Source organism: Macaca nemestrina, chromosome 3, assembly GCF_043159975.1.
Source record: "Macaca nemestrina isolate mMacNem1 chromosome 3, mMacNem.hap1, whole genome shotgun sequence".
Lineage (NCBI taxonomy): Eukaryota > Metazoa > Chordata > Mammalia > Primates > Cercopithecidae > Macaca > Macaca nemestrina.
The window spans coordinates 100,291,982-100,315,973 of record NC_092127.1 but is presented as its reverse complement, the minus strand read 5'-3'; the positions used below and the strand labels follow the sequence as shown (position 1 = coordinate 100,315,973).

Below are 23,992 nucleotides of genomic sequence, written 5' to 3'. Positions count from 1 at the left end.
ATATAACCAAAAGATGTTATACATAGGGTTACTATAATTTGTAAAGCAAGTATCAAGACAAAATCTGACACATGATCAGATCATGAATAGACTATCTGGAACCAAGACAGTCCTGGAAAGTGTGGGTTCTCTGACGGCTCTAGGTATGCGAAAAAGACAAGTATAGAGTTGGGGGAAAGACAGCTGGAGGGGCAGGTAGCGGGCAGAGCAAGGAGCTCTTTGTAGGCTAGGCACAAGTAAGCCGCTATATAGTTCCGAGCAGGAGTGGAGTCTGTTTAAACTCCTGTGTCTGTGGAGATGGTAAGGGGTGAGGAAGCTGTGGGGCCCAATAAAGACAGTGAGCAGTGAGGCTATCAAAGAGCATTCTGGAGTTGGCTGGCTATGACTGCATGACAGGGGTAGGGAGAAGGGGAAGCGTTTGGGTTATCAGAGGGACTGGGAAGACACGTCTGCTAGTTAGAGTGACATGAGTGTGGCTCAGTAGAAAATTCTGAATGGGAAATACAGAACCAGAAGCCATCATATAGAATTAAGAGTTGAAGACAGAGGTACTGGAATAATTTGTGTGACAAAAATGAATCTAGTACATTAGTGGGATGGATAAAATGTACTAATTATCTAACCACAAGGTGATGGAGGCCTACATTAGGGTTGAGATAATGAGGAAAAAAAATGAGGAAAGGGATGTTGGAGACATTGAAAAAAAAAACACTGACAAGGTTTGGTGACTGATGATAGAAAAGATTGTGAGTCTGGTGGTTGGGAGAATGAAATACAGAGCAAAGTTGAGAGAGAAAAATGAGAGTAAGTTCTGTCTGGGCATAGCGAGTTTAAGATACATCCTGAAGTGGAGATTGTCTGGCAAGCACTGGAGGCCTAGGACTGAGCTCAGGCCTGAGATACTGATTTCTATTTTTTTGCTTCTGTGGCACTAGATGAGCCATGGAAGGAACAGCAGACAGACAGAGCAGACAGCCCAGGAAGGAGACTTTGAGGACGCTGCAATTTGGACAGAAGGGCGAAGGAAGGAACATAGCAGCAGGAGGAAGCAATACAGGAAATAGGAGAATTTTCAAGAATCTGTGAAGCACCACAATACATTTACTAAATGAAAATTTTTTTAAAAAATTGAAAAAATGTGTGAGATACATTCCTGGGGAAATCCGTAGAAATAAGTCTGGAAGAACACATTACCAAACCTGTAATAGCACTTATCCCTGGGGGAGAAAGGAGTGAATTAGAATCATGAAGCAAGAGAATCAAAGGGAACTTTAGCCATCAGTGATGTATTAAATGTTTTAAGAAGAATGTATTTCCTCAATAATGAAAAAGTGTTGGGAAAAGGAATAAATAGGTAAGAAAGTACTTTTAGAATAGAACAATTCTCATCTGAAACACACTCTCCCACGGTAAGATTTATTTTTAATATACATTGAAAACTGATTTATTATGTTTCCCTCATTTATCTATCAAATTAAGAACACATCTGTAAGATAAGCAAAGACATTTTCCTTATGTATTCTTCATATTATTTTAGAGAAATACTTGGCATAGTGGTAGCTATTTCTTTATTCTCATTATAGAAAATAAAAACATTTAATATTAATCTCTTTATGAGACACCCGAGTACAAAACTTTCATTAATTGTGAGCTTATCTACAGTACCTTGAAAGAAGGCCATGAACTTCTGTTTACACTCAAACCTAATGACAATTTTCCTAGAGTCACAGAGCTTGTCTTAATCTTAGTAGCAAACTGGTTAACTTTTCTGCTTAAACACACAATGGAACTATGATTTTTTATGAAACTTCCAAGATGTTTCAGCCTTTTCTTTCTGTTTTAACGTCTCCCCGAAATACTGATTACTTCAATAACTTTTGATTACAGTACAGTAAGCTACAAATTGGAATCCTGCCAGGATGAGAAAACAAAGAGCATTTTCCCCTCTTCCTCTCCCTGCTTAGGAATCACCTTTCATGAGAACCTGACCTTTATTCCCGCCACCATGCTCTGATGTAGTCAAAGAAAAGTATGAAGGACAAAAATCTCTTAAAATGTAATAAACGAACTCTCTCTGCAGACAGCATTGACTTAATAACAATGGCTGTATTTTAGCATTTTGTAATCAAGTGACAGTCTTGTTAAAGCATATCCCTCCTCACTCCAGCTTTTTTTGCATTTGTATTTGTTTAAACAGTATTATTAAGGTATATTTTACATATCATAAAGCCCACCTATTTCTACAATTCAGTGACTTTTAGTAACTTTACCAAGTGATATTACCATTTAAGACAAGGACAAATAATAAATTGTTAAGAAGAAGATTTGGAGAAAGATTTTGTGGGCTCTGTGTATTTTCCACACAGGCACATTTATTCTTTAATTTAAAATATATGAACTAGCCAATAACTTTTTCTGGCAAGTAACTGCAAATGAAAATAGCTTCATATTTCATTTTTGAAATAAAAATATGATTACATTGTATTACACATTTAACATGATTTGGTTACTTCAAAGATATATAAAGGATTTAAAATTTATTTTTAATTATCTCCAATTATCTTTTGATAATTTGTCTCACAAGGAGGTAAATCAAATGAAAAAGTAAACATCTCTTCACAGATACAGTAGATCTATGGATAGAGACAGGAAGTTGAAAAAGTTTCTGTGTGATAGAGGTGGCCAGGTTAAACACGGATAATGTTGTTGTATCTAGACCTTTAAGGTTGTCTGGCTCTACTTTTAGAAACTAGAAAGTTGGGCTGGACATGGTGGTTCATGCCTGTAATCCCAGCACTTTGAGAGGCCAAGGTGGGTGGATTGGTGAATCGCTTGAGCTCAGGAAGTCAAGGCTGCAGTGAGCTGAGTCTGCACCATTGCACTCTAGCCTGGTCAATAGAGTGAAAGCCTGTCTTAAAAAACAAACTAGAAAAAATATAAGAAATTTATAAATATAGGTATGGATTTGTTTTAACTGGGGATAACATATGACAACCAGAAGAACAAATAGTTGCTACAGCAATGGCTAGCTGTGCCTTCTCTCCATAATCTCACTTTTTGATTTGTATCACAGAAATACTGATTCATTCTTCAAAAGGAGGCTCTTGTTAACTTTGGAAGCAGGAAACTATTTTCATTTTCTGATTGGAAGAATAAAAATTACATAAACAACAAACATCTGAATTTTTCTTTTCACTATTTTACTTAAGGCATTTTTGACATAATTCTTTACAGGGTAATTTGGCAAAATAACGTTGACACTAGCTCTTGTCACCTAGCCACTTGACTATGATTTTTAAACTAGAGAAGAAAACCGTAAAGAGGACTACTATATCTGTGCCTCTTATTCTTTTCCAATTGTTCCTTAATGGCCAATTCTTCTATTGCTTATGACCTAATTCTTCTATTGCTTATGACTATTCTTCTATTGCTTATGACCTTCTCTCTCTGCCGTGCAGAAGGTGCACCGCCCACCACTGTTTGTTCACAGAAGCTATAATGTGAAAAGTGTCCTTAGGGTTGTACAGCACCCAAGCTGCCTTACAGAAGATACGGCCACCTGGTCTCTGGATTCTCTCCTGGAGGTCCTTGTTCTATTACCTCCTGGCTTGCAACATCAGCTTCTCCTCTCCACTGGCTCTGCCCCTTAAGCATCTAAACCTGCCAACATTGGACTCATTAAAATATTTAAAAAACCCAGAAGAAACACAAGAAACATTGAAAAACTCCAACCCTTTCTGGACCAAGCCCCCCTATAAGCAGTAGTCTATTTTCTCCCACACCTTCAAGGGACAAAGACTTGTCCACACCTGCCTGTTCTCAGTAACTGACAATGACTTCACGAAGGCTCTTACTTGCACTGAATTGCTCCAAAGGCCTGCTTGTTGGTCTCCCAGCACCTCTTACTATTTCCATTCATCTTTCCTTGTTCCTTACCTTTCCATGGTTGTCATAGGATCTTTGATAAGATACAAATCTATTTATATCATTTTTCTACTTATATTCCTAGAATTACTCCCTATCATTTTCAAGAGAAAATCCAAACATGGGATATGGTTTTTCACGACCTGATCTATTTAGCTTAGTCTCTTAATTCACCTTTACCTTCCCCTACATTCTACACTGTAAACTGCAGATGTCCTGAATCCACTGCCACACTTGCAGCTCTCCCAAATTGTCCTCACTGCCCTCAATGTCCTCACACTTGTTGCTTTTTCTTCCAGGGGCACCCTTGTCTCTATTTCCCTGCCTGATAAACTCTTAACTGTTTTGTATTGTATTTGAATTGTATTTTATGTTTCTATGTATTGTGAATTGTATTTTATGTTTCTCAAGAAAAGCACCTGAATCTTATTTATGATTTCAGTGTCTAGTACATAATAGGCACGTAGCAAATGTGTTTTTAAGGCAAATTATTGAATTTTTATTCATTCATCTTCTATCTCCCCAAGTGGGAGATTTACATTTTTCCAGTAAATGCCACATAACTAGATTTCAATAAAGATTAATATCTGTTGAAGGAACCAACACTGCAATTGCCTCCAAACTCTACCTCTTCCAATCTGTCCTGCACACTGATGGAAGGTTACTTTTCCTAATATACTAACTCCCCATGGTATCTGTCACCTCCCCTAACCAGCTCAAACTTTCATTGGCTTCGTATTACCTCTAGGATAAAATCGAGGTTCTCTCATTTCGTTTCTTTTGCATTTGCTATAATCTCTGCCTGGAATGCTCTTTCCTTGATTTTTACAGACTTTTTCCCCCTCCTTTTGTCTCAGAACAAACTTTCTCTGACTACTCAAACTAAAATGATCTTTGTGTCAGTCTATTAAACTGTTATAATTTCTTAATACCTTCCATTTATTAGAGCTGAAGTCATCTTCCTCACAGTCTTTTTTTCTATCATGTCTCTCTGTTGCTCTCCTCATTAGAATCTACGGTTCCTTAACACAGGGGCCTGGTTGGTTTTGTTCATTGCTCTGCATCTCCAGTCTTAAAGCAGTTCCTAGAACCAGAGGTTAACCACTCAAACATTTGTTCAACGAATGAAAGAATGAAAAAATACTTGAACCAGGCATTCAAGGTCCCCTATGACCTGGCCTCACTCCGCCTTTCCAGCCTTATCTCCAACTACTTCCAGTTACAATTTCCAAAATACCTGTTATACCTCCTAAATAAGCATATCTACAATACTCTTGTCTTCTTTCTCTTCCTATCTAAATTATCTTCACCATATTCATCATCTAAATTATCTTCATCAGATCCAGCTCAAATGCTATGTCTTCTATAAGGCAATACAAAGTGGCAAGCTCCTTAACTACATTATATCTCTGTTTAATAACTTCTTTCAACTTCCTGGAGTATTTTTATTTTAAAAATAGGTTATAAGTTATAATGGAAGATATTATTAAAATGAAAATTATATAATTTCTGGAATTATGGTAATTCTAGTAGTAAATAAAATTCAAGCTACTAGTAAATAAAATTCAAGCCCAAATTTATCTATTTTAAGAAAATTGTGGCCTGGCGCAGCGACTCATGCCTGTAATCCCAGCACTTTGGGAGGCCGAGGTAGGGGGATCATTTGAGGTCAAGAGTTCGAGACCAGCCTGACCAACAAGGTGAAACCCCATCTCTACTAAAAATACAAAAAAAAAAAAATTACCTGGGCGTGGTGGCACATACCTGTAGTCCTAGCTACTCTGGAGACTGAGGCAGGAGAATTGCTTGAATCTGGGAGGCAGAGGTTGCAGTGAGCCGAGATTGCACCACTGCAATCCAGCCTGGGCAACAGAGTGAGACTCTGTCTCAAAAAACATTGCAGGTTTTTTTCTTCAAGTATACCAGAGAAGTCTGCTCTCAGTTATAATGTGCAACATGCTGGTTAAAAAGCAACATTCAAAATTAGTCTGTGAGAGTTGGTTCCAGTGACAACTTTGATTTCCATTTTAAATTGCAGATAATATTTTCCACTGAACATACTATGAGAAAGCATCCAAAGATAACAATTCAACTTTAACTCTGAGCCTAACATAACTTCTGTTGATTAAATCACTTGTTTCAATCTGGAAAACAAAACAACTAGAATGCTTCTGTGATAAGAACTGTTAGAAAATTCTCAAAACATAGAGTGAATTTTAAATATCTTTACTGATCTATATCCTATAAACTCCAGTGGTAGATCAATGCAGAAATACCTACATATGTGGGCCTAAACATAAGAGCGGATAATGCAATATGGATTGTGTAGATAAAGAAAACGTGCCAACCTGGGTACCAACTTGGCACTACTAGCATCCTCTGCTGAATTCATGTCTTCCAAGCAGGATTTTCTACGGCTTAGCCACAAGCTGAGCTGAGGAATGCCATCAGATAGCTCTGGTTGCAGTACTCTGTGTGTCTGAATAGATCCCTCACTCCTGGACTTTGGGATCTAAAAGGAAAAAAAAAAAAAGAGGGATGGTAGAGAGCTAGATAAATGTTAAAGTCTTTCAAATTAAGTTTTTGGAAAAAGACAATTTATTCTAATTTTGCAATAATCCAATTTATAACACCCCAGAAAAACATCAAGCTAAAAATGAAATTTAAACTACATATAAAAATGATATGGCAAAGGGCACAGGGAAGGGGAGATACAAATATTTCCAAGGAGAACATTCAAATCTTATATACCCCATACCCTACCGAGAAGATTTCTATTCTGACAGAAATCTTCCCCAGGCCCACCCCTCCTTAGAATAATCATTCTATGTAATGAGAAGTGATATGGGAGTATGTCAGACTGGCAACTTGGATTGAAGGAAATAAAAAATAGTTGGAAAGAGGTGGGGAAAAAAAGAGCTAAGAACCACTGGAATAAAGGATGCCAGTGTCTGAAAGGTATTCAGAAATATTTACTACCAAAAAGCAACACAGGAATTTGCTGATGGTTTCTGTTGTAGCCCTCTTTTGTAGGGCAAAGTAAGATCTAACAAACTTTTGATTAAGGTAATAAATAGGAAAAACACAAGCTTTTTAGTTTTCTTTTATCTCGGAATGCATGGGCAACACATGTCTCAAATGAATCCTGGGGGTACTGACTTCTCAGACTGTATCTGAAGTTATGTTCCCTCTAGCCCCCCAAATACCCTCACGTTCTCTTATTTTAGATCAGAATGAGTATCAATACAATCAATATTGTTTTCCTTTAAAATGTAAAAAGCATTATGCCAGAATTGTAGGAAAAATTAGAAACCTCGGATCAATTGTATTTGGTACACTGGAAGCTTTTTCTTGTGTCTAGGAATTTTCCCATGCTTGTCCTTACATCTGGAATGTCATGTGCTCACCATCGGCGACTCAACTGCCTCAAACCAAATGAATCCTAACTTCCTTTGTGGCTGAGATAACTCCAGTGGAGTTTCTCTAACAAGCTTCAGGTCTTTTTTTTTTTTTTTGAGACATAGCCTCGCTCTGTCACCCAGGCTGGAGTAGTGCAGTGGTGTGATCTTGATTCACTGCAACCTCCACCTCCCGGGTTCAAGCGATTCTCCTTCCTCAGCCTCCTGAGTAGGTGGGATTACAGGCGTGCACCACCAAGCCAGTGTAATTTTTGTATTTTTTGTAGGGATGTGGTTTCACCATGTTGGCCTGGCTGGTCTCAAACTTCTGACCTCAAGTCATCTGCCCACCTTGGCCTCCCAAAGTGCTGGGATTACAGGCTTGAGCCACAGTGCCTGGACTTAACTTCAGGTCTTAATGACCGAAATTTCCCAACTCTGAATTTCCATAACACACTACCACGTAGTCTATCCTTGATTACACATTGCCTGATACTTTAATCTGAGTTTTTTCATGTTTCTAGGTCATATGGTCTCAATGGGTTCTTTGCAGATTGAGATTATAGTCTCCTCCTATTTTTTATCTTTCTCTCTCCTTCCTTTTATTCTTCTTGTTAACATTTTTACCATAAAGTCTAGCAAAGTTTTGGATCTATTAATAAATACTTATATTGTGAGACAATCCACTAGTCAACCACAAGGTATTCTTAAGACATTGACTATCCTGGGGGATAGTCAGTAAAACAGATAGGTTTTAAAATAATATGGGAATAATTATGAACATAAATATTGAATAAATTCATGCATCTATGAAGATTATATAAAACAATATATGAAGAAATATGTACAATTATGACTTGTCAATTAAAAATAACATTAATTTACAAAACCAAACAACACACACAAACAAAATATATGAGCATAATTTGGTAAAGAGATATATTTAGGATAGAGCAAAGTGAACACTCAATGAAAGCTAGTTTTTATTATTGTTGTTGTTACATAAAATTTGCCCAAATCTGGTGACTGCTAATTAATTTTTCATGACATTTCTTTGTAGAGCATTTTTAAGTTCATAAAATCATGAAAGCAAGGAAAAATTTTTTAAAAATTATAAACTTACAAAAACACTTCTGTAGTCCATATTTGCCAAGATTGACTTTTTTATTGACAAAAATTATATATATTCATCCTATACAACATGTTGTTCTGAAATATGTATACACTGTGGAACAGCTAAACAGATAATTAACATACGCATTACCTCACATACATTTTTTGTGGTGAGAAAACTTAAAATCTACTCTCTTAGCAATTTTCAAGAATACCAAGAATACTTTTTTAAAAAAAACATTAATAGCAAGAACATGGAAGTAAAAATATATGCTATTATATATTTCATTCAGGAGTTCCTTTTGATGTGATTATTTTTCAAAAGAGTAGACATGAAAAATCAATACAAACACTGAAAATGCAGTAAGATTTCAAACTAATTAGCCAAAAAAATCTCACATTTAGACTTAATTCCCTGCCCATATTAAAGCAAGCACAAGGACAGTTGTTTCACAACATTTCATGGTGTTAAAATAAGGAGACTGTGATGGTTAACAATGAGTGTCAACTTGATTGAAGGATGCTAAGTATTGTTCCTAGGTGTGCCTGTGAGGGTGTTACCAAAAGAGATTAGCATTTGAGTCAGTGGACTTCCGGGAGGAGCAGACCCACCCTCAGTCTGGGTGGGCACCATCTAGTCAGCTGCCAGCTCAGCTAGGATAAAAGCAGGCAGAGGAACGTGGAAGGACTAGACTGGCTGAGTCTTCTAGCCTCCATCTTTCTCCTGTGCTGGATGCTTCCTGCCCTTGAACATCAGACTCTGGGTTCTTTGGCTTTTGGACTCTTGGACTTACACCAGTAGTTTGTCAGGGGCTTTCAGACCTTCAGCCACAGACTGAAGGCTGCACTGTCGGCTTCCCTACTTTTGAGGTTTTGGGACTCAGACTGGCTTCCTGGCTCCTTAGCTTGCAGACAGCCTATTGTGGGACTTCACCTTGTGATCATGTGAGTTAATTCTCCTAATAAACTCCATGCTTTCATGAAACATATTCTAATCGAGGGGAAGACAGACAAGAAGTGGGCCCAGGAGGCCATTTAGACCCACCTTATCTCAGCAAGAGTTGCTACTGGCTCCATGAGGCTCAGGCAAGCCCTGCTGGTCAGGGACTCCAAATTGAGCCAACAGCCTTACTGTAATAAATGGAGTGAATGTGCTGGAGAGACGTACCTGCAGCCTCTCTCATAACATGTGGCTGAAGCAGGAAAATGGCCAAGGGTTGGGGATACAGACTGGGGAGACCAGCTTTCTCTTTCCACTGCAGTTATAACTGACATCCACTAGTTCACACCACACTTTGCTTCTTTCTTTTAGTCATTTCTTCATTTATTTGATCATTTAGTAACTTTTGTATGTGAAGGTAAAAACTGTAAAACCCCCCAAACCCCAAACCACCTATGATGAACACTTTGCTCATAAGAATTCTGCCACTGGCTATTTGAGATAAAGATCTCGGTATATGCTGTGTGATTTATGTGTACAACTAAAATACAAACAATTCCAGGAATTTCAAAAAGAGTATATTCCATGCATGTACCTGCAGGTGTGCAGTAGCTCTAATTGTGGCATTTTTAAGGTACTTTAGTATTTAACATGCCATGGGAATAAAAACAAAGGAATGTTCTTTGAGACAGTAAAATTAGAAAACATTCTCTTAAATCCTGGTGCTGCTGCTGTTATAATTAATATTTACTGAGCACTTATTCTATGCCAGTCATGGTTCCAAGAGATTTACATAAACCAACCCATTTAATTCTTACAACCACCCAAGGAGTCAAGAGCTGTTACTATTATCATTTGAAAGATGAGGAAACTGAGGCACAAAAAAATTCCATTTGTTCCAGTGAGTAAGTGGCAGAGTTACCATCAGAACCCAGATAGGCCTTAGTACCTGTGCTTAACCACTAGTCTATATACTTGGTTATATGTTAAATGTTGGAAACTGCAAGAATAAATGGCATTTTAAATGAAAGTCATATTACCTACCATAATGCAACCATTTTCTTTTTGGGTATTAGAAGTTAAAATTTTCTTTTCTTTCAATTTATTTCTCTGGCACCTGTTGAAGCATTCTAGAAACATAGCCTTATGAAAAAAAAATTGAATTTGAGGACAAAACTAGATGGAAGATATGTTCATCATATTTTATTTACAATAGAATGAAAATGTAAGCATTCTAAATAACCAAATTACTATCATATGTAAATTATGGCATATCCACATGATAAAGGATTACTCAGCCATTAAAATACTTACAAAGTTTCAAATAAGATAGTAAAGTACTTTTTATGGGATATAGTATAAGCTAGTTTAGCAAATAAAAATGGAAAGGGGGGGTAGATATATACCTCCAATAAAACTAGGGCCATCATACTTAAAATACACAATAATTTGTTTTGAAAGTCAAAAAACAAATCGTCACAGTCAACACTAAAAATATTTTAAGATGGTCTAATCTTTAAAAATTGTATAAAGAACCCATCATCAAAAAAAATTATGTGATACCAGGCACTAAATTACCCTGATAAATTAATGTGACTGAAAATAAAAAAGACATTAAAATATCATACCTCAATCTTAATTTTGATACATTGCCCTCATATAACTGTGATGATACAACAGTAAGCTGTGAACATAGGCTCTCTGTTCTGTGGGAGAGTGTACAGTACGAATTATCTGCCATGCTAAGTGGATATGAAGCAGGAGGGATTTTGTTTACTAGACAGCTTCTTTTCCTTTGTGGAGGAGTAGAAGGTTTCTCCACTTAAAAGTTTCTTCCCAGAAAAGTAATGTGCTTGTGAGTCAACGGGAGGAAAATTAAAAATAATAATTTAGTAAGCTATTATGAGGCAGTATTGTAAGTAAGTAATTTTTAAAAGCTTAAGCATAACAAACTGATATTTTAGTCTAAGGAGTCACCCTAAGCACTGTTCAGTTGCTGTGCTTGCATTTTGAAAGTAAAAAAACTCTAAGTGTGGACTGGGCATGGTGGCTCACACCTGTAATCCTAGCACTTTGGGATGCCGAGATGGGGGATTGCTTGAGACCAGGAGGTGGAGACCAGTCTCAGCAACATAGTGAGATCCTGTCTCTACAAAATATATATATATATATATATATATATATATATATATATATATATATATATATATATTTTTTTTTTTTTTTTTTTTTTTAAATAGCCAGGCCTTGTGGTGTCTACCGATAGTCCCAACTACTTGGGAGGCTGAGGTGGGAGAATGGCTTGAGCCCAGGAGGTTGAGGCTGCAGTGAGCTGTGACCGTGCCACTGCACTCCTGTCTGTGTGACAGAGTGAGACCTTGTCTCAACATCCCCCACCTCCAAAACAAACAAACAAAAAACCAAAAATCCCAAGCTCTAACTCTATTCTTTTCATGGACTCTATATTCTTCATCAGGTTCTTTGAGAAGTGATCAGGAAAGGACAGAAAATTATGTTCAAGGCTCAAATGACTATGAAAGATTGAGATAGAAGGACAAAAGGAGTAGCACTAATTTTTAACACTTAGACTTTCTAAAGAAAGTTAGCCAGTCCTCCCCATTATCTTTGGCCTCTTCTCTCCTCCACCTATCACTTGTATGGAAGATGGCAAAGCTTCTTGCCTCTCTTTAATGTTCGTTAAACTCATAATCTTCATAAGAAGAAATGTGAAATAACAAAGTACCAGAAAAGAGATGCTTAGTTCTGAATTTGCAAAAAAAAAAAAAAATACAGTTTTAATTTAAAGACAACAAAAAACTCTAAGTCATAAAAAGGCCTTTGTTTTTGCTTAAAAAAAGTTTCATTTAGCTTTCCAAAAAAGAGATTTGTTTACTAAACTGCTGCTACTCTCCTCATAGATAATTTAATGAATCCCTTCTGTGCCACGGTACTAGCTAACTAACGATCCAGTTTTTTTTTTTCTGAGAAAATTATTAACATGCTTTAGGGAATATATATTTTTAGGAGGGGAGTAGTTTCTTACACATGCTTATCTTTTTTTATAATAGTAAAAATGGGACAATGATAAACAGTTAAAACTAATTAAAATCTCATCTTGATCCAAGTTTTAGAGCAAGTCTGTATTTCAGCATAATTCAATTTAACTTTGTGAGAAAAATCACCATATAGGAGAAAAAATAAATTTTATACTTCTCAAAAAGTTTATGTTGAGGCCTAGCGTGGTGGCTCACCCCTGCAATCCCAGCACTTAGGGACGCCAAGGTGGGCGGATCACTTGAGGCCAGGAGTTCGAGACCAGCCTGGCCAACATGGTAAAACCCTGTCTGTACTAAAAATTAAAAAATTAGCCAGGCGTGGTGGTGCATGCCTGCAATGCCAGCTACTCAGGAGGCTGAGGCAGGAGAATCACTTGAACCTGGGAGGCCGAGGTTGCAGTGAGTGAAGATCGTACCACTGCACTCCAGCCTGGGCAACACAGCGAGACTCTATCTCAAAAACAAAAAACAAAAAACAAAAAACAAAAACGAAGCTTATCTTGAAATATAAGAGATCAAATCAATTACAGGTTCACAGTGTGGCCCAAGTAAGTAACACTCCTCAGTTTTTTGTTTTCCTCAACTCTGCCCTTCTCAGCTCCTCTCTCTTCTGCAAACTGGAAAGTGCCATTCCAGCAGAAATGTTTGTGGGTTTTGTTAACTGCTATAGCCCTGCCTCATAGAATAGCACTTAGTAGGTGACCACTAAATGTTTGTATAATGAATAAGAAACTAAGTAATAGCATCTACTTTCTTCCTAGAAACATTGAAATGTTAACAATCAGCTGATACTATAAAACATATTAATTCTATTGTGTAAACATTGCTCTTATTTAGAACTTTCATTTATATTCAATTTCAAAATCTGTCACTTAAAAATATTGATAGTACAGAGATCACAATAATCTGAATTTACAGAGTAAAAGAATGATTAATGCATGACCATGAGTCAAGAAACTACACTGGCTCTAACTATATGGCCCCATGGTAGAGCCATCTGTCCTGAGACGTGGGCTCAAGGAAATCTCACCTTTTAGAAACTGCTCAGGTAAATCTGTACATGGTAGTAGGGTGAGGTTTCTTATTAATTCTGACACAGTTCCATCTGCCATTTTACAAATTATTTGTTCAATTCTCTGACTTTAAGTCTTTTATCAGGAAAAAATTCAGGCAAAAAGTAATCGTTTAAACTGAGCATTGTAGGAATTAAGGTAGAACACTTTAACAAATTTTCATTCTGTTACATAAAATTTTGCAGTAAAACACTTCATTTTGTATATTAATGTTCACAGCTGCATTATTCATGGTAGCCAAAAAGTAGAAATAACTCAAATGTCCATCAACTGATGCATGGATAAGCAAAATGTGGTATATCTGTAGGATGGAATATGATCAGTGAAAAAAGGAGTGAAGTACTGATACATGATAGAGCATAGACGAACCCTGAAAACATTATGCCAAGTGAAAGAAGGCAGAAACAAAAGGACACATATCGTATAATTCCACTGGCAGGAAATGTCCAGAACACACAAATCTAGGGAGACAAAAAATAGATTAGTGGCTGGCAGGGGATGGAGGAGGGAAAGTAACTGCAGATGGGTATGGGGTTTCTTTTGGGAGTAATGAAATGTTCTGGAATTAGATATTGTTCATGGTTGCACAACTTTGTAAATATATGAAAAACCACTGAATTGTAACCTTAAAAGGGTGAGTTTTACAGTATATAAATTATATCTCAATAAAGCTCTTACAACAAACAGGAAGGGAAGATCAAGTGTGTCAAATGCCGCTGACAAGGCGAATAATGAAATCTGAGAACTGACCGCTGAATTTGGCAATGTGCTGTTTCATTTTGTAGTAGGGATTGATTAGAGTGGGTTCCAGGCAAAAAAGGAGGAAGTGAAAGCAGAGAGCTTAAATAATTCTTTTTTTTTTTTCTTTCTCCATTTTAGAAGGAGAGCTTATGTAATTCTTTCAAGCAGTTCTGCTGTGAAGAATAGCAAAGGAAAGAGGCGATTGCTAAAGAGGGCTGAAGAGTCAAAAGAGGGTTTTCTTTTCAAATAAGATGGAAAACACTATAGCATATTTCTATGCAAATGGGAATGATTCAGTAGACAGACATCAAACTGGTGACCCAGGAGAGGGAGGAGGAAGGAGGAACAATTGGGGGAGAGAGTTCTTGAGTGGGTGAGAGGGGATGGGATCATGAACACAGGGGAGGAGCCGATCTTAGTCAGGACTCACAGCCCGTCCAGGAGATGGGAAGGAAGAAGGAAGAACACTGTGGGCCCAGAGGCAGGTGGTGGAGGGATATGAGGGTGGGAGCAGGTGGATGCTGCCTCTTGTTGTTCTCAGTGAAGCAGCAAGTGAGGTCATCCTCTGAGTGTGAAGGGGTGAAGGAAGTGATGCCGGAGGCATCATGGCCAAGGAGAATGTATGAAGGAATTGCTTACAAGAGAGGCCAGGACCTCAGCTTAGTTGTGTGGGTTTCACCAGCTACATTCAGCTACTAAGACAGGCAAGGAGTGGTATAGTGTTGTTTTTAGAGGGAGCTGGGATTTTAAGGTTGCAGATACTATTAGCTTCTTTATTCTGGTGCTGCAATGTTGTCCTTATTAGAGTGAGTGATTTCCAAGTGTGTCTTTTTCATTTTTGTATCTCCTGCCTGTAAGTCTTCAATCACCTTCAATCACCTTCAGAACAGGTGATTAATGAATATTCAAAATAATATTTTCCTTATAAAAACAAATTCAGTAATTCCTTTGTTGCTTCTTTCCCCCCCTTGCTGCCTCAAACAAACAGCTGACACAATGTACTTATAAATTATATATTAAAAAACTATAGCTAGGTTTTCCTTACAGGTTTCTTTATATTTAAGTGGAGCAAAAATAATATGTTCAAAAAATAATTGCATTCCATTTTTCTGAGTACTCATTAAATAAATTCATCAAAGCACTAATCAAACATGAAAACAGCTTTTGATAACCTGATTCATGGGTTCTTAAAATATTATCTCACTCTTCTAGTATAAATATTATGGGGAAGAATTAAGCAGCCCAGGTTTCTTCCAAGAATGAGCATTAACGCCTCAGGAAAGGACGAGAATACTCAGGATTCTGTGCTCTAAGACTTACACCGTTCAGCAGTAATTGAGCTGCTTCTTCTGGAAAACTTCTAGAAATCATTCTTTCGTCTATGACTGTGAATAGTAAGTACCACAATTATCCGGTGATCTGTTTGCGTTTCTATGATATATCAACAAGTGAATGTACATTTGGGTGGTGGGGAAGAAACACCTCCCACATTCCCTCAATAATAGTGAGGGGATGTTGCATTGAAAGGTTCTTCTGAAGGTGCTGTTTTGGGGAACAGGACAGCACATTTGTATCTGTGTGTATTTGTGAATGTGTACTGTGAGCATGACTGCCAGAAAATGATTAAAGGGATAAAACAAATGCCATTTATTCATAATCCAAGCTTTCTTTTAATGTAGGCCCTGCTGTAAACAAGGGAAGCTGATGGAATGTTTTGCAGTCCTTTTGCCAGACTCTGAGACTAATGAACCCTGTCCACAAAGCCAGCTGGAGATTGTAAGGCCAGGAGTCAGTGAGGTCCTCCATTAGTGTGCTGCTCATTGTGGCAAGGCTGTGAGGCATTACCAGTTATTTTATAAAATGTGTATTCTCAATGAACTAAAGCCATTTCTGTTGTCATAAATATAGGTGAACACTTTATTTTACAGCATATTCATTTACAGGGAAGAAACTGGCTTTAAACTCTCTTTTTCTCTGTTGCCAACTGCATGATGTGGAATAAGTCCCTTAACTTCTCTGAAGCTCAGCTGCCTCATCTGTATAATGAAAAACCTATATCTCACAAGTTATTACAAAAATTAAATGACATCTTTGGGAGTCTGAGGCGGGCGAATCACCTGAGATCAGGAGTTTGTGACCAGCCAGGTCAACATGGCAAAGCCTCATCTCTACTAAAAATACAAAAATTAGCCATGTCTGGTCCTGCATGCCTGTAATCTCAGCTACTCGGGGGGCTGAGGCAGGAAAATCGCTTGAATCCAGGAGGCAGAGGTTGCAGTGAGCCAAGATCATGCCACTGCACTCCAGCCTGGGCAACAGAGCAAAACTCTGTCTCAAAAAAAAAAAAAAAAAAAAAAAGTTAAACAAAATAAACCATGTATCATTAGTGCCTGGAATAGACTGGGCACATAATAAATGACAGAAGTGAGAGTTATTAATTTTCATAATAAAAATAGTAGAAGACTGTGGAACTTGGGAAGGCAAGTCATTATCAAACTATCCTAGTGGTTTATTCTTAAATAGTATTCTTCAAATTCAACAACAATTTAATCAGCATTTACCAAATGACTATGACATGCTGAGCCTTGGACTAGGCCCTGACATCGTTAATGATGCTAGCTGTAGTCTTAAAGAAGTAGATAGTCTAGCAAGAAAACAGGCACACGGACTCCTACATCTAGTAATAAGCATAACTGCAGTAATAGCTAACTGAGTGCTTACTATATGGTAGGCATAATATTTAAACATTATCTATCTATCTATTCTCATTTTCCATTTTAAAAATCCTATGAAATAGGTACTATTATTTCCATTAAAAGATGGTAGAATAGAGATATAGAAAATTTAAGGCGCCTGCCCAAAGTCACACAGATAGTAAGTGATGAATCTAGGATTTGACTTGTGGAAATCTGATAACAGAAACAGCAATCTTAACTACTATTTCACATTGTCTCTTATATTTTTCAAAACATTCAATAGCAAGAGATATTTATGGAGCACTTACTACCTGTGAGGTACTAAGGATACAAGAAAGACTAAATTAGACTTGATTTCTGCTTGTAGTCTAATGGGGGAAGACCAAGATTAATCATGTAATTGCATGAATATATACATATGAGCTATGGTTAAATGTTAGGAAAAACTTATAGGTGTTAAGTAATGACTGTATAATGTATTTTTATATAATGTATATATACAATGTTATTTGAGAATATACATAAGGCACACAACTAATTCTGCCGTAGGCAGATAGAGGTGACAAGGGGAGGCTTCCAGATAATGAAAACAGAGGCATAAAATAAGAAATCTGAAATGAGTGGGCATGGAAGGAAATAAAGAGATGGTTGCAAGAGTTGGGACTAGAAGGTTGGGCTGGACTCAGACTGTTAAAGGCAATGTATACCAAGCTAAAGGGTTTGACCTTTATTCGCTATTCAGTAGGCAACAAAGCATTTTATGACAGTTATTATATCCATGACGTGTAGAAAAACTAGGGTTAGTTTTTGGACTGAAATTCCCCCAAACACTAATCTTTGTTGATAAAATATAAGGCCCTGGATTACATACATACCTTTCATCTTCTAACTTTGATGCTCACTAAAGAGATCTTATGCAATGGACAATTATTAGTTGCCTTCTCAGTGCTCATATCCCTCCTTCTTCTGTCCCGATGTCCCCAGTTAGTGTACACATATTATGAACCACTTTTTTACGGGTAAAAATAAACAAACAATAATAAAATTTATAAGGAAGTTTGGGTAGATCCATGAGTTGCTAGGCTAGTTAGCAGTCTTTATCATTCTACGTAAATAATATAGTCATTAAGAGAGACTTCTGACTGGGACATCATGGGGGGTAAAAAACTATGTTTTTCTTTCCTTTTTATTTTCTCTTCCTTCATTTAGCCAAAGAAAAGATAGGCATGTCAAATATGTATATATATATATATATATATATATTTGGTCTTAGTCCCTGGTTTCTAAGATCTTCTAAAACCCTTGGACTGTCCATCGATGAGTGTCTTTTTGCATATTAATGAGATGATTTGAGGCTGAAAGCCACTAGAGAGCTTCAGGGTGAGGACTGGCTGCCAGAGGAACTAACCATGTGATTAGAGGGTGGGAACTTTCAGCCTCTAGAGAGGGTAAAGGGGCTGGAGACTGAATTCAATCACCAATGGCCAATGCTTTAATTAATTGTGCCCACCTAATGGAACTTCCATTAAAAGTCTAAACAATGGAGTTTGGAGAGCTTCCAGGTTGGTGAACACATGGAGGTGCTGCGAGGGTGATGTGCCCAGAAAGGGCACTGAAGCTCTGTACCCTCCCCCATACTGTGTCCTAAGCATCTCCTTCATTTGGCTGTTCCTGAGTTGCATCCTTCATAATAAACTGGTAAGTATAGCTAGGGTGCTTTTCTAAGTTCTGTGAACTGTTCTAGCAAATTATCGAACCTGAAGTTGGGGCCATGGAACCCCTGATTTATAGCCAGTTTGTCAGGAGAACAAGTCACAACCTGGGACTTACATCTGAAATTGGGGACAGTCTTGTGGCATTTGACTTGTGGGGTCTATGCTAATGCCAGGCAGTAAGTGCCAAAACTGAGTTAAATTGTCAGACACCCAGTTCACGTCTGCAGATAATTGGAGAATTGCTTGGTATGCAAAACTCACACATTTGGTGTCAGAAGTGTTGGGAGGATGTAGAAAGAAAAAGAGTTCTGTTTATTTTTCTTTCTTTTAATGGGATAAAGGAATGTGAGCTTCCTGATAACAAGATGAATAAATAAAGGCCTGGATGGAGTCATCAGGGTAAGTTTCCACTTAAAGGATTTCACATGAAGCAGAAAACAAACAAGTTCAAATTCAAACTTTCATGATGTTCTCAGAATCCAAACTGTAAATCTGAAGAAGATAATCAAACAAGGTTGTCTTTAAGATCAAGAAGTAAACATAAAACTTGGAATATATTGCGATAATAGAATTTGAGAGGAAGAATAAATCATTCATTCATTCAACAAACTGTCACGCAATATATTAGAATCTAGATATGCAAAGGTAAACACCTTACAACCTCATTCTGAAAGAGTTTATACTCTACTGAAAGGTAAAAAGAGAAGTAGTCAAAGGAATGCTATGTTGATGTGGGACACAATAGAAGTGATCCTTTCCAGTCAGGGAGAAGGATGCCAGGAAAGGTTCCAAAGAGTCATTTACAAGATTACTGTTTGATAGGTAGATGCGGATGTTGGTGGAACTTCAAATAAATTTCTTCAACCCTTCTTTAAATAAAACCTTTCTTTCAGAGTTATTAAATCAAGATGATTGCTAGAATTTCATTGTGTTTGTGATCTTATTTATTTATTCATTTATTTATTAGATGGAGTCTTGCTCTGTCACCAGGCTGGAGCGCAGTGGTGCAATCTCGGCTCACTGCAACCTCCACGTCCCAGATTCAAGCTATTCTCCTGCCTCAGCCTCCTAAGTAGCTGGGACTACAGGCATGCACCACCACACCCGGCTAATTTTTTGTATTTTAGCAGAGACAGGGTTTCACCATGTTGGCCAGGATGGTCTCCATCTCTTGACCTCATGATCTGCCTGCCTCAGTCTCCCAAAGTGCTGGGATTACAGGCATGAGCCACCATACCCAGCCATTTGTGATCTTTTAACAAGGAGTTACCTACGTTTTTGTGCTCTGCTTTATGAGCATGTGCTATTTTTAATAGAGCTTTTTTTAAAAACAAACAAACAAAATGTTCCTTTCTCTGTCATTCATAGTGTAAGTAGTCAAATGGAAAGGTGGTAACTACTAAGTCTCTAGGCATAAAACCTATGCATAGTATATTCTCCCAAATATATCTAGCTGTTAAGTGACTACAGAGCATCACAGGGTATTTCAAAGGAGTAATCAACAACTTGTGATAAATATCAGGAAAAATTTTCACCTACAGCCACTCCAAGAGGAAAAAGAAAGTATCTGTGAAAAAATATAATTGGATTCCTTGGGACATATTTACATGGATTAAGCAAATACGAGTCAAAAACAAAATAAAAGCAGAAGAAACACTGATAAAAACTGTAGTAATTTTTTGAAAATTTATTTTTCCTATTTACATTATCTGTTATTATTTTTGCCTTAGCCTGTATCTCAGGACAAGCCATATTGAGAAATGATTCACTCTAAAAGTGACTCATTAGATGGAAACATAAAGAAAGAACCAGTGTGATTTCTTAATCAAAGGAATTTTAAGCATAGTACTGTCAGGTACAATTATTAAAAAAAGCAAAATATAATTTTGAAGTAAAATAAATTCATCTTCTTGCAGATAGTAGTTTATACCTTATAGTTAACATGTAAGTTTTAAAATGACAATATAATTATAAAATAGGCCCAAACAAACAGAAAATAATTTCAACCATGTAAGCTCTGAGTTTTAGTGTTGAGTAATGGTAATAGCAAATCATGATATTGAATAGTGATGATAAAAACTCAGATGTTTACATCAATCTATGGCAATTATGCTCCTACGTTAGGAGCTGGCAAACTTTTTTTGTAAAGGGCCAGATAGTAAATATTTAGGGTTCATGGATTACATGGTCTCTTTTGCAACTACTCAGCTCTGCTGTGGGCAGCATGAAAGCAGTCACAGACAATATGTAAACAAATGGGCATGGCTGTGTTCCTACAAAACTACTGACAAAAACAGATGCTAGGCTGGATTTGGCCTGTGGGCCACTTTGTGCTCACCCAAATTCTAACATCATTCATTTCTTTCAACTTTTTCCTTTGTCTCTCTTTTTTTTGAGACGGAGTCTTACTCTGTTGCCCATGCTGGAGTGCAGTGGCACAGTCACTGCAACCTCTGCCTCCTGGGTTCAAGCAATTTTCATGCCTCAGCCTCCCAAGGAGCTGGGATTATAGGCACGACCCACCACGTCCCGCTAATTTTTGTATATATACATATTTTTTGAGATGGAATCTTGCTCTTGTCTCCTTGGCTGGAGTATAATGGCATGATCTTGGCTCACTGAAACCTCTGCCTCCCAGGTTCAAGTGTTCTCCTGCCTCAGCCTCCTGAGTAGTCAGGATTACAGGCACCCGCCACCACGCCCAGCTAGTTTTTGTATTTTTAGTAGAGACGGGGTTTTGCCATGTTGGCCAGGCTGGTCTTGAACTCCTGACCTTGTGATCTGCCCACCTCAGCCTCCCAAAGTGCTGGGATTACAGGCATGAGCCACTGCACCTGGCCTAATTTTTGTATTTTTAGTAGAGACAGGGTTTTCCCATGTTGGCCAGGCTGGTCTAGAACTCCTGACCTCAAGTTCAGCCTGCCTTGGCTTCCCAAAGTTCTGGGATTACAGGCATGAGCAACCGTGCCCAGCCCTTTTGTTTCTATTTTTATGGGTATTTACACACAATTATCAAAGAGCCAACCTTGCACATAAAATTTTCTATTTATTTTAAATTATTAAATCTGACCCAACTGTATTTACATAATTAACTTTTCAAAATAGTCCAGAATACAAAAAAAAAAAAAAAAAAAAAAATCCTCAGTTCCAATAGAAATCAGGAACATTTTATATCCCAATCAAGAAAATACCAATCCACATCTATCATGTAGGTAAATATTTAAGGTTGATAATGCCCTATGCTTGATAGTTGGTAGAGCAGTTGGAACCTCTATACTTTATTAGTGAAAATACCACTAAATAGAATGTTTTAGAGGGAAATATGGTGACATTTACTCTTACTGAAAATGTGTAGAGACCTTAATATTTCACTCCTACCTACATAACCTGATGAAATGTTAATATAATTTTTTAAACTTTTTTATAATTAAAAATTGAACACAATCTAAATATGGACAAAGGGTAAATACATGTGGCATAGTCATGGAAGAGAATATCATAAAGCAGTTAGGTAAATATACAGTAGATTCTCATTATGTGTGGTAATGATGTTCTATAAAGTTGCCATGAACACTGAATTAGTAAATACTGAATCATTGCCCCTGGAGAAAATACAGGTTCCCGTGAGCCTCTGGTCACGTTTTTCTCAAATTATCAAGACATAATGTTGTTTTGTGTATCTTTCTGTGTTTAAATACACCTTATTTAATATACTTGTTGGTTTATTAATACCAAACTCACAACTAACAGTGCTGTAACTCATGCCTGAACAAAGCTTATCTTAAACACCTGTCCTCCACTTATCCTCCGGAAGTCATACCACAGCCTTCTTGTGCTTTAGAAACATTAGATAGCCCTTCAGCATATACTTGGGAACCATTTTAAAGAGGGAAATTATGAACAGAAAGCACAACATGTAAAAATCATGACTAAATAGAACACGAAAAGGACACCTGTTTACAGGATGACAGCTGTCAAGAAGGCAGGTCATCACCTTATTTGACCTCGGCTGAGAATATGCAGTTCTCATTACTCGAATTTTTTGCCTCCTGGCATATTCACAAATGACTGCAAAAGGAGTGTAAGTATTGACTTTGGGGTGACCAGTACATTTGAGAGAGTAGGCAAATTCACAATATAGAATCCGCAAATAATGAGGACTACTGTACTATATCTTGCATGTTTCAACAGATCTATCTTAAAAGGGAGGGAATGAAGCAAGTTGGAGAAGGATGTGTACAGTATGATACTTTAACAAATTTATATATAATTTCAGGGATATGTGCACATGTGATAGAAATATAAAAACATTTAGGGAAATGGTAGATACCAACTTTAGGATATGGGTATGTAGGAGGAAAAAAACTAACCACAACAGTTAATTGAAAAGAAAAGTGGCGGCTCAAAGGGCAACACGCAGTGGAAATGTTATTAAAAACTATAAATGCTTTTTGGAATTTCGAGGAAAATAATTACATTTTATTGTACTGAAACTCACTTCTAAAGTTTCCAAACCGAGAAGGTAAGATTGATTTTGCCGAGGATGTTAAAATATCAATACTAAACTTGCCTGTTTTCTGATCTTGAAAAAAAAAAAAAAAGATGATCTGCAGGCAATCTTTCATCTTTGCTAATTTTTAATCAATAAATACGCTGCTGCGCTTTATCTGCCTTGTCAAAGTCTACAATGAATACCCAAACAAAACTTTTTTTTGCTGGTCTTAGCACTTTATGAGTGGAGGCCGCAACATCATCTTAAAATCTCACAAACTCCATGCCCCCAAAAACTTATTGTCTTCCCAGTCATCGAATAAGTGCCTTTTTCTTTAGTTCTCACCTTGATGAAGGCACGAACCATCCACCCACTTGGATCTGGAAGTCATCCCTCTATGTTTCCTTGCCACTTACCAAGTCCCAGCTTTTATCTGTTTACTCTCCTCCCCTACCTGTCACTTTAGTTTGGACCTTTCTCGCCTCTCATTTGGATTATAGATTCCTAACTAGTCTCCTTTTCAATCCACTCTCTCTCTCTTGCCAGGGGTGATCTGATCTTATCTTCTGACTAAAACTGTTCAGTGGCTTTTCACCTCCGATAGTCTATAACCTGTACTCTTTGGTCTTGCACAAATGGCCCCAGACTATTTCTGCAGGTTCATTGCCTGCCATTTACCTAGACACACCACACCCTGTAAACCAAGATTTATGCATGTCTATAAACGTGCACATCGTCTCACATGCCTCCCTCCCTTTGTACTCTTTTACAACACTTAAGCTCTATATTGGCTAGTCAGTACATATATAATCTCTCTATGACGTCAACTCAGGCACAGCAGTAA

The 23,992-nt window shown here is 37.4% G+C and overlaps 1 protein-coding gene across 8 annotated transcripts in view; it reads right to left on the bottom strand.

Annotated features, from left to right (window-relative positions):
• Positions 1-23,992, bottom strand: part of LOC105479633 (family with sequence similarity 13 member A) — a 377,790-nt gene that overhangs the window by 117,140 nt on the left and 236,658 nt on the right. For all 8 annotated transcript variants that reach the window (XM_011737705.3, XM_011737709.3, XM_011737712.3 and 5 more), the window contains one exon: positions 6,273-6,436. In XM_011737705.3, the coding sequence (XP_011736007.2) occupies positions 6,273-6,436 (164 nt within the window). The remainder of the gene's footprint in view (positions 1-6,272; positions 6,437-23,992) is intronic.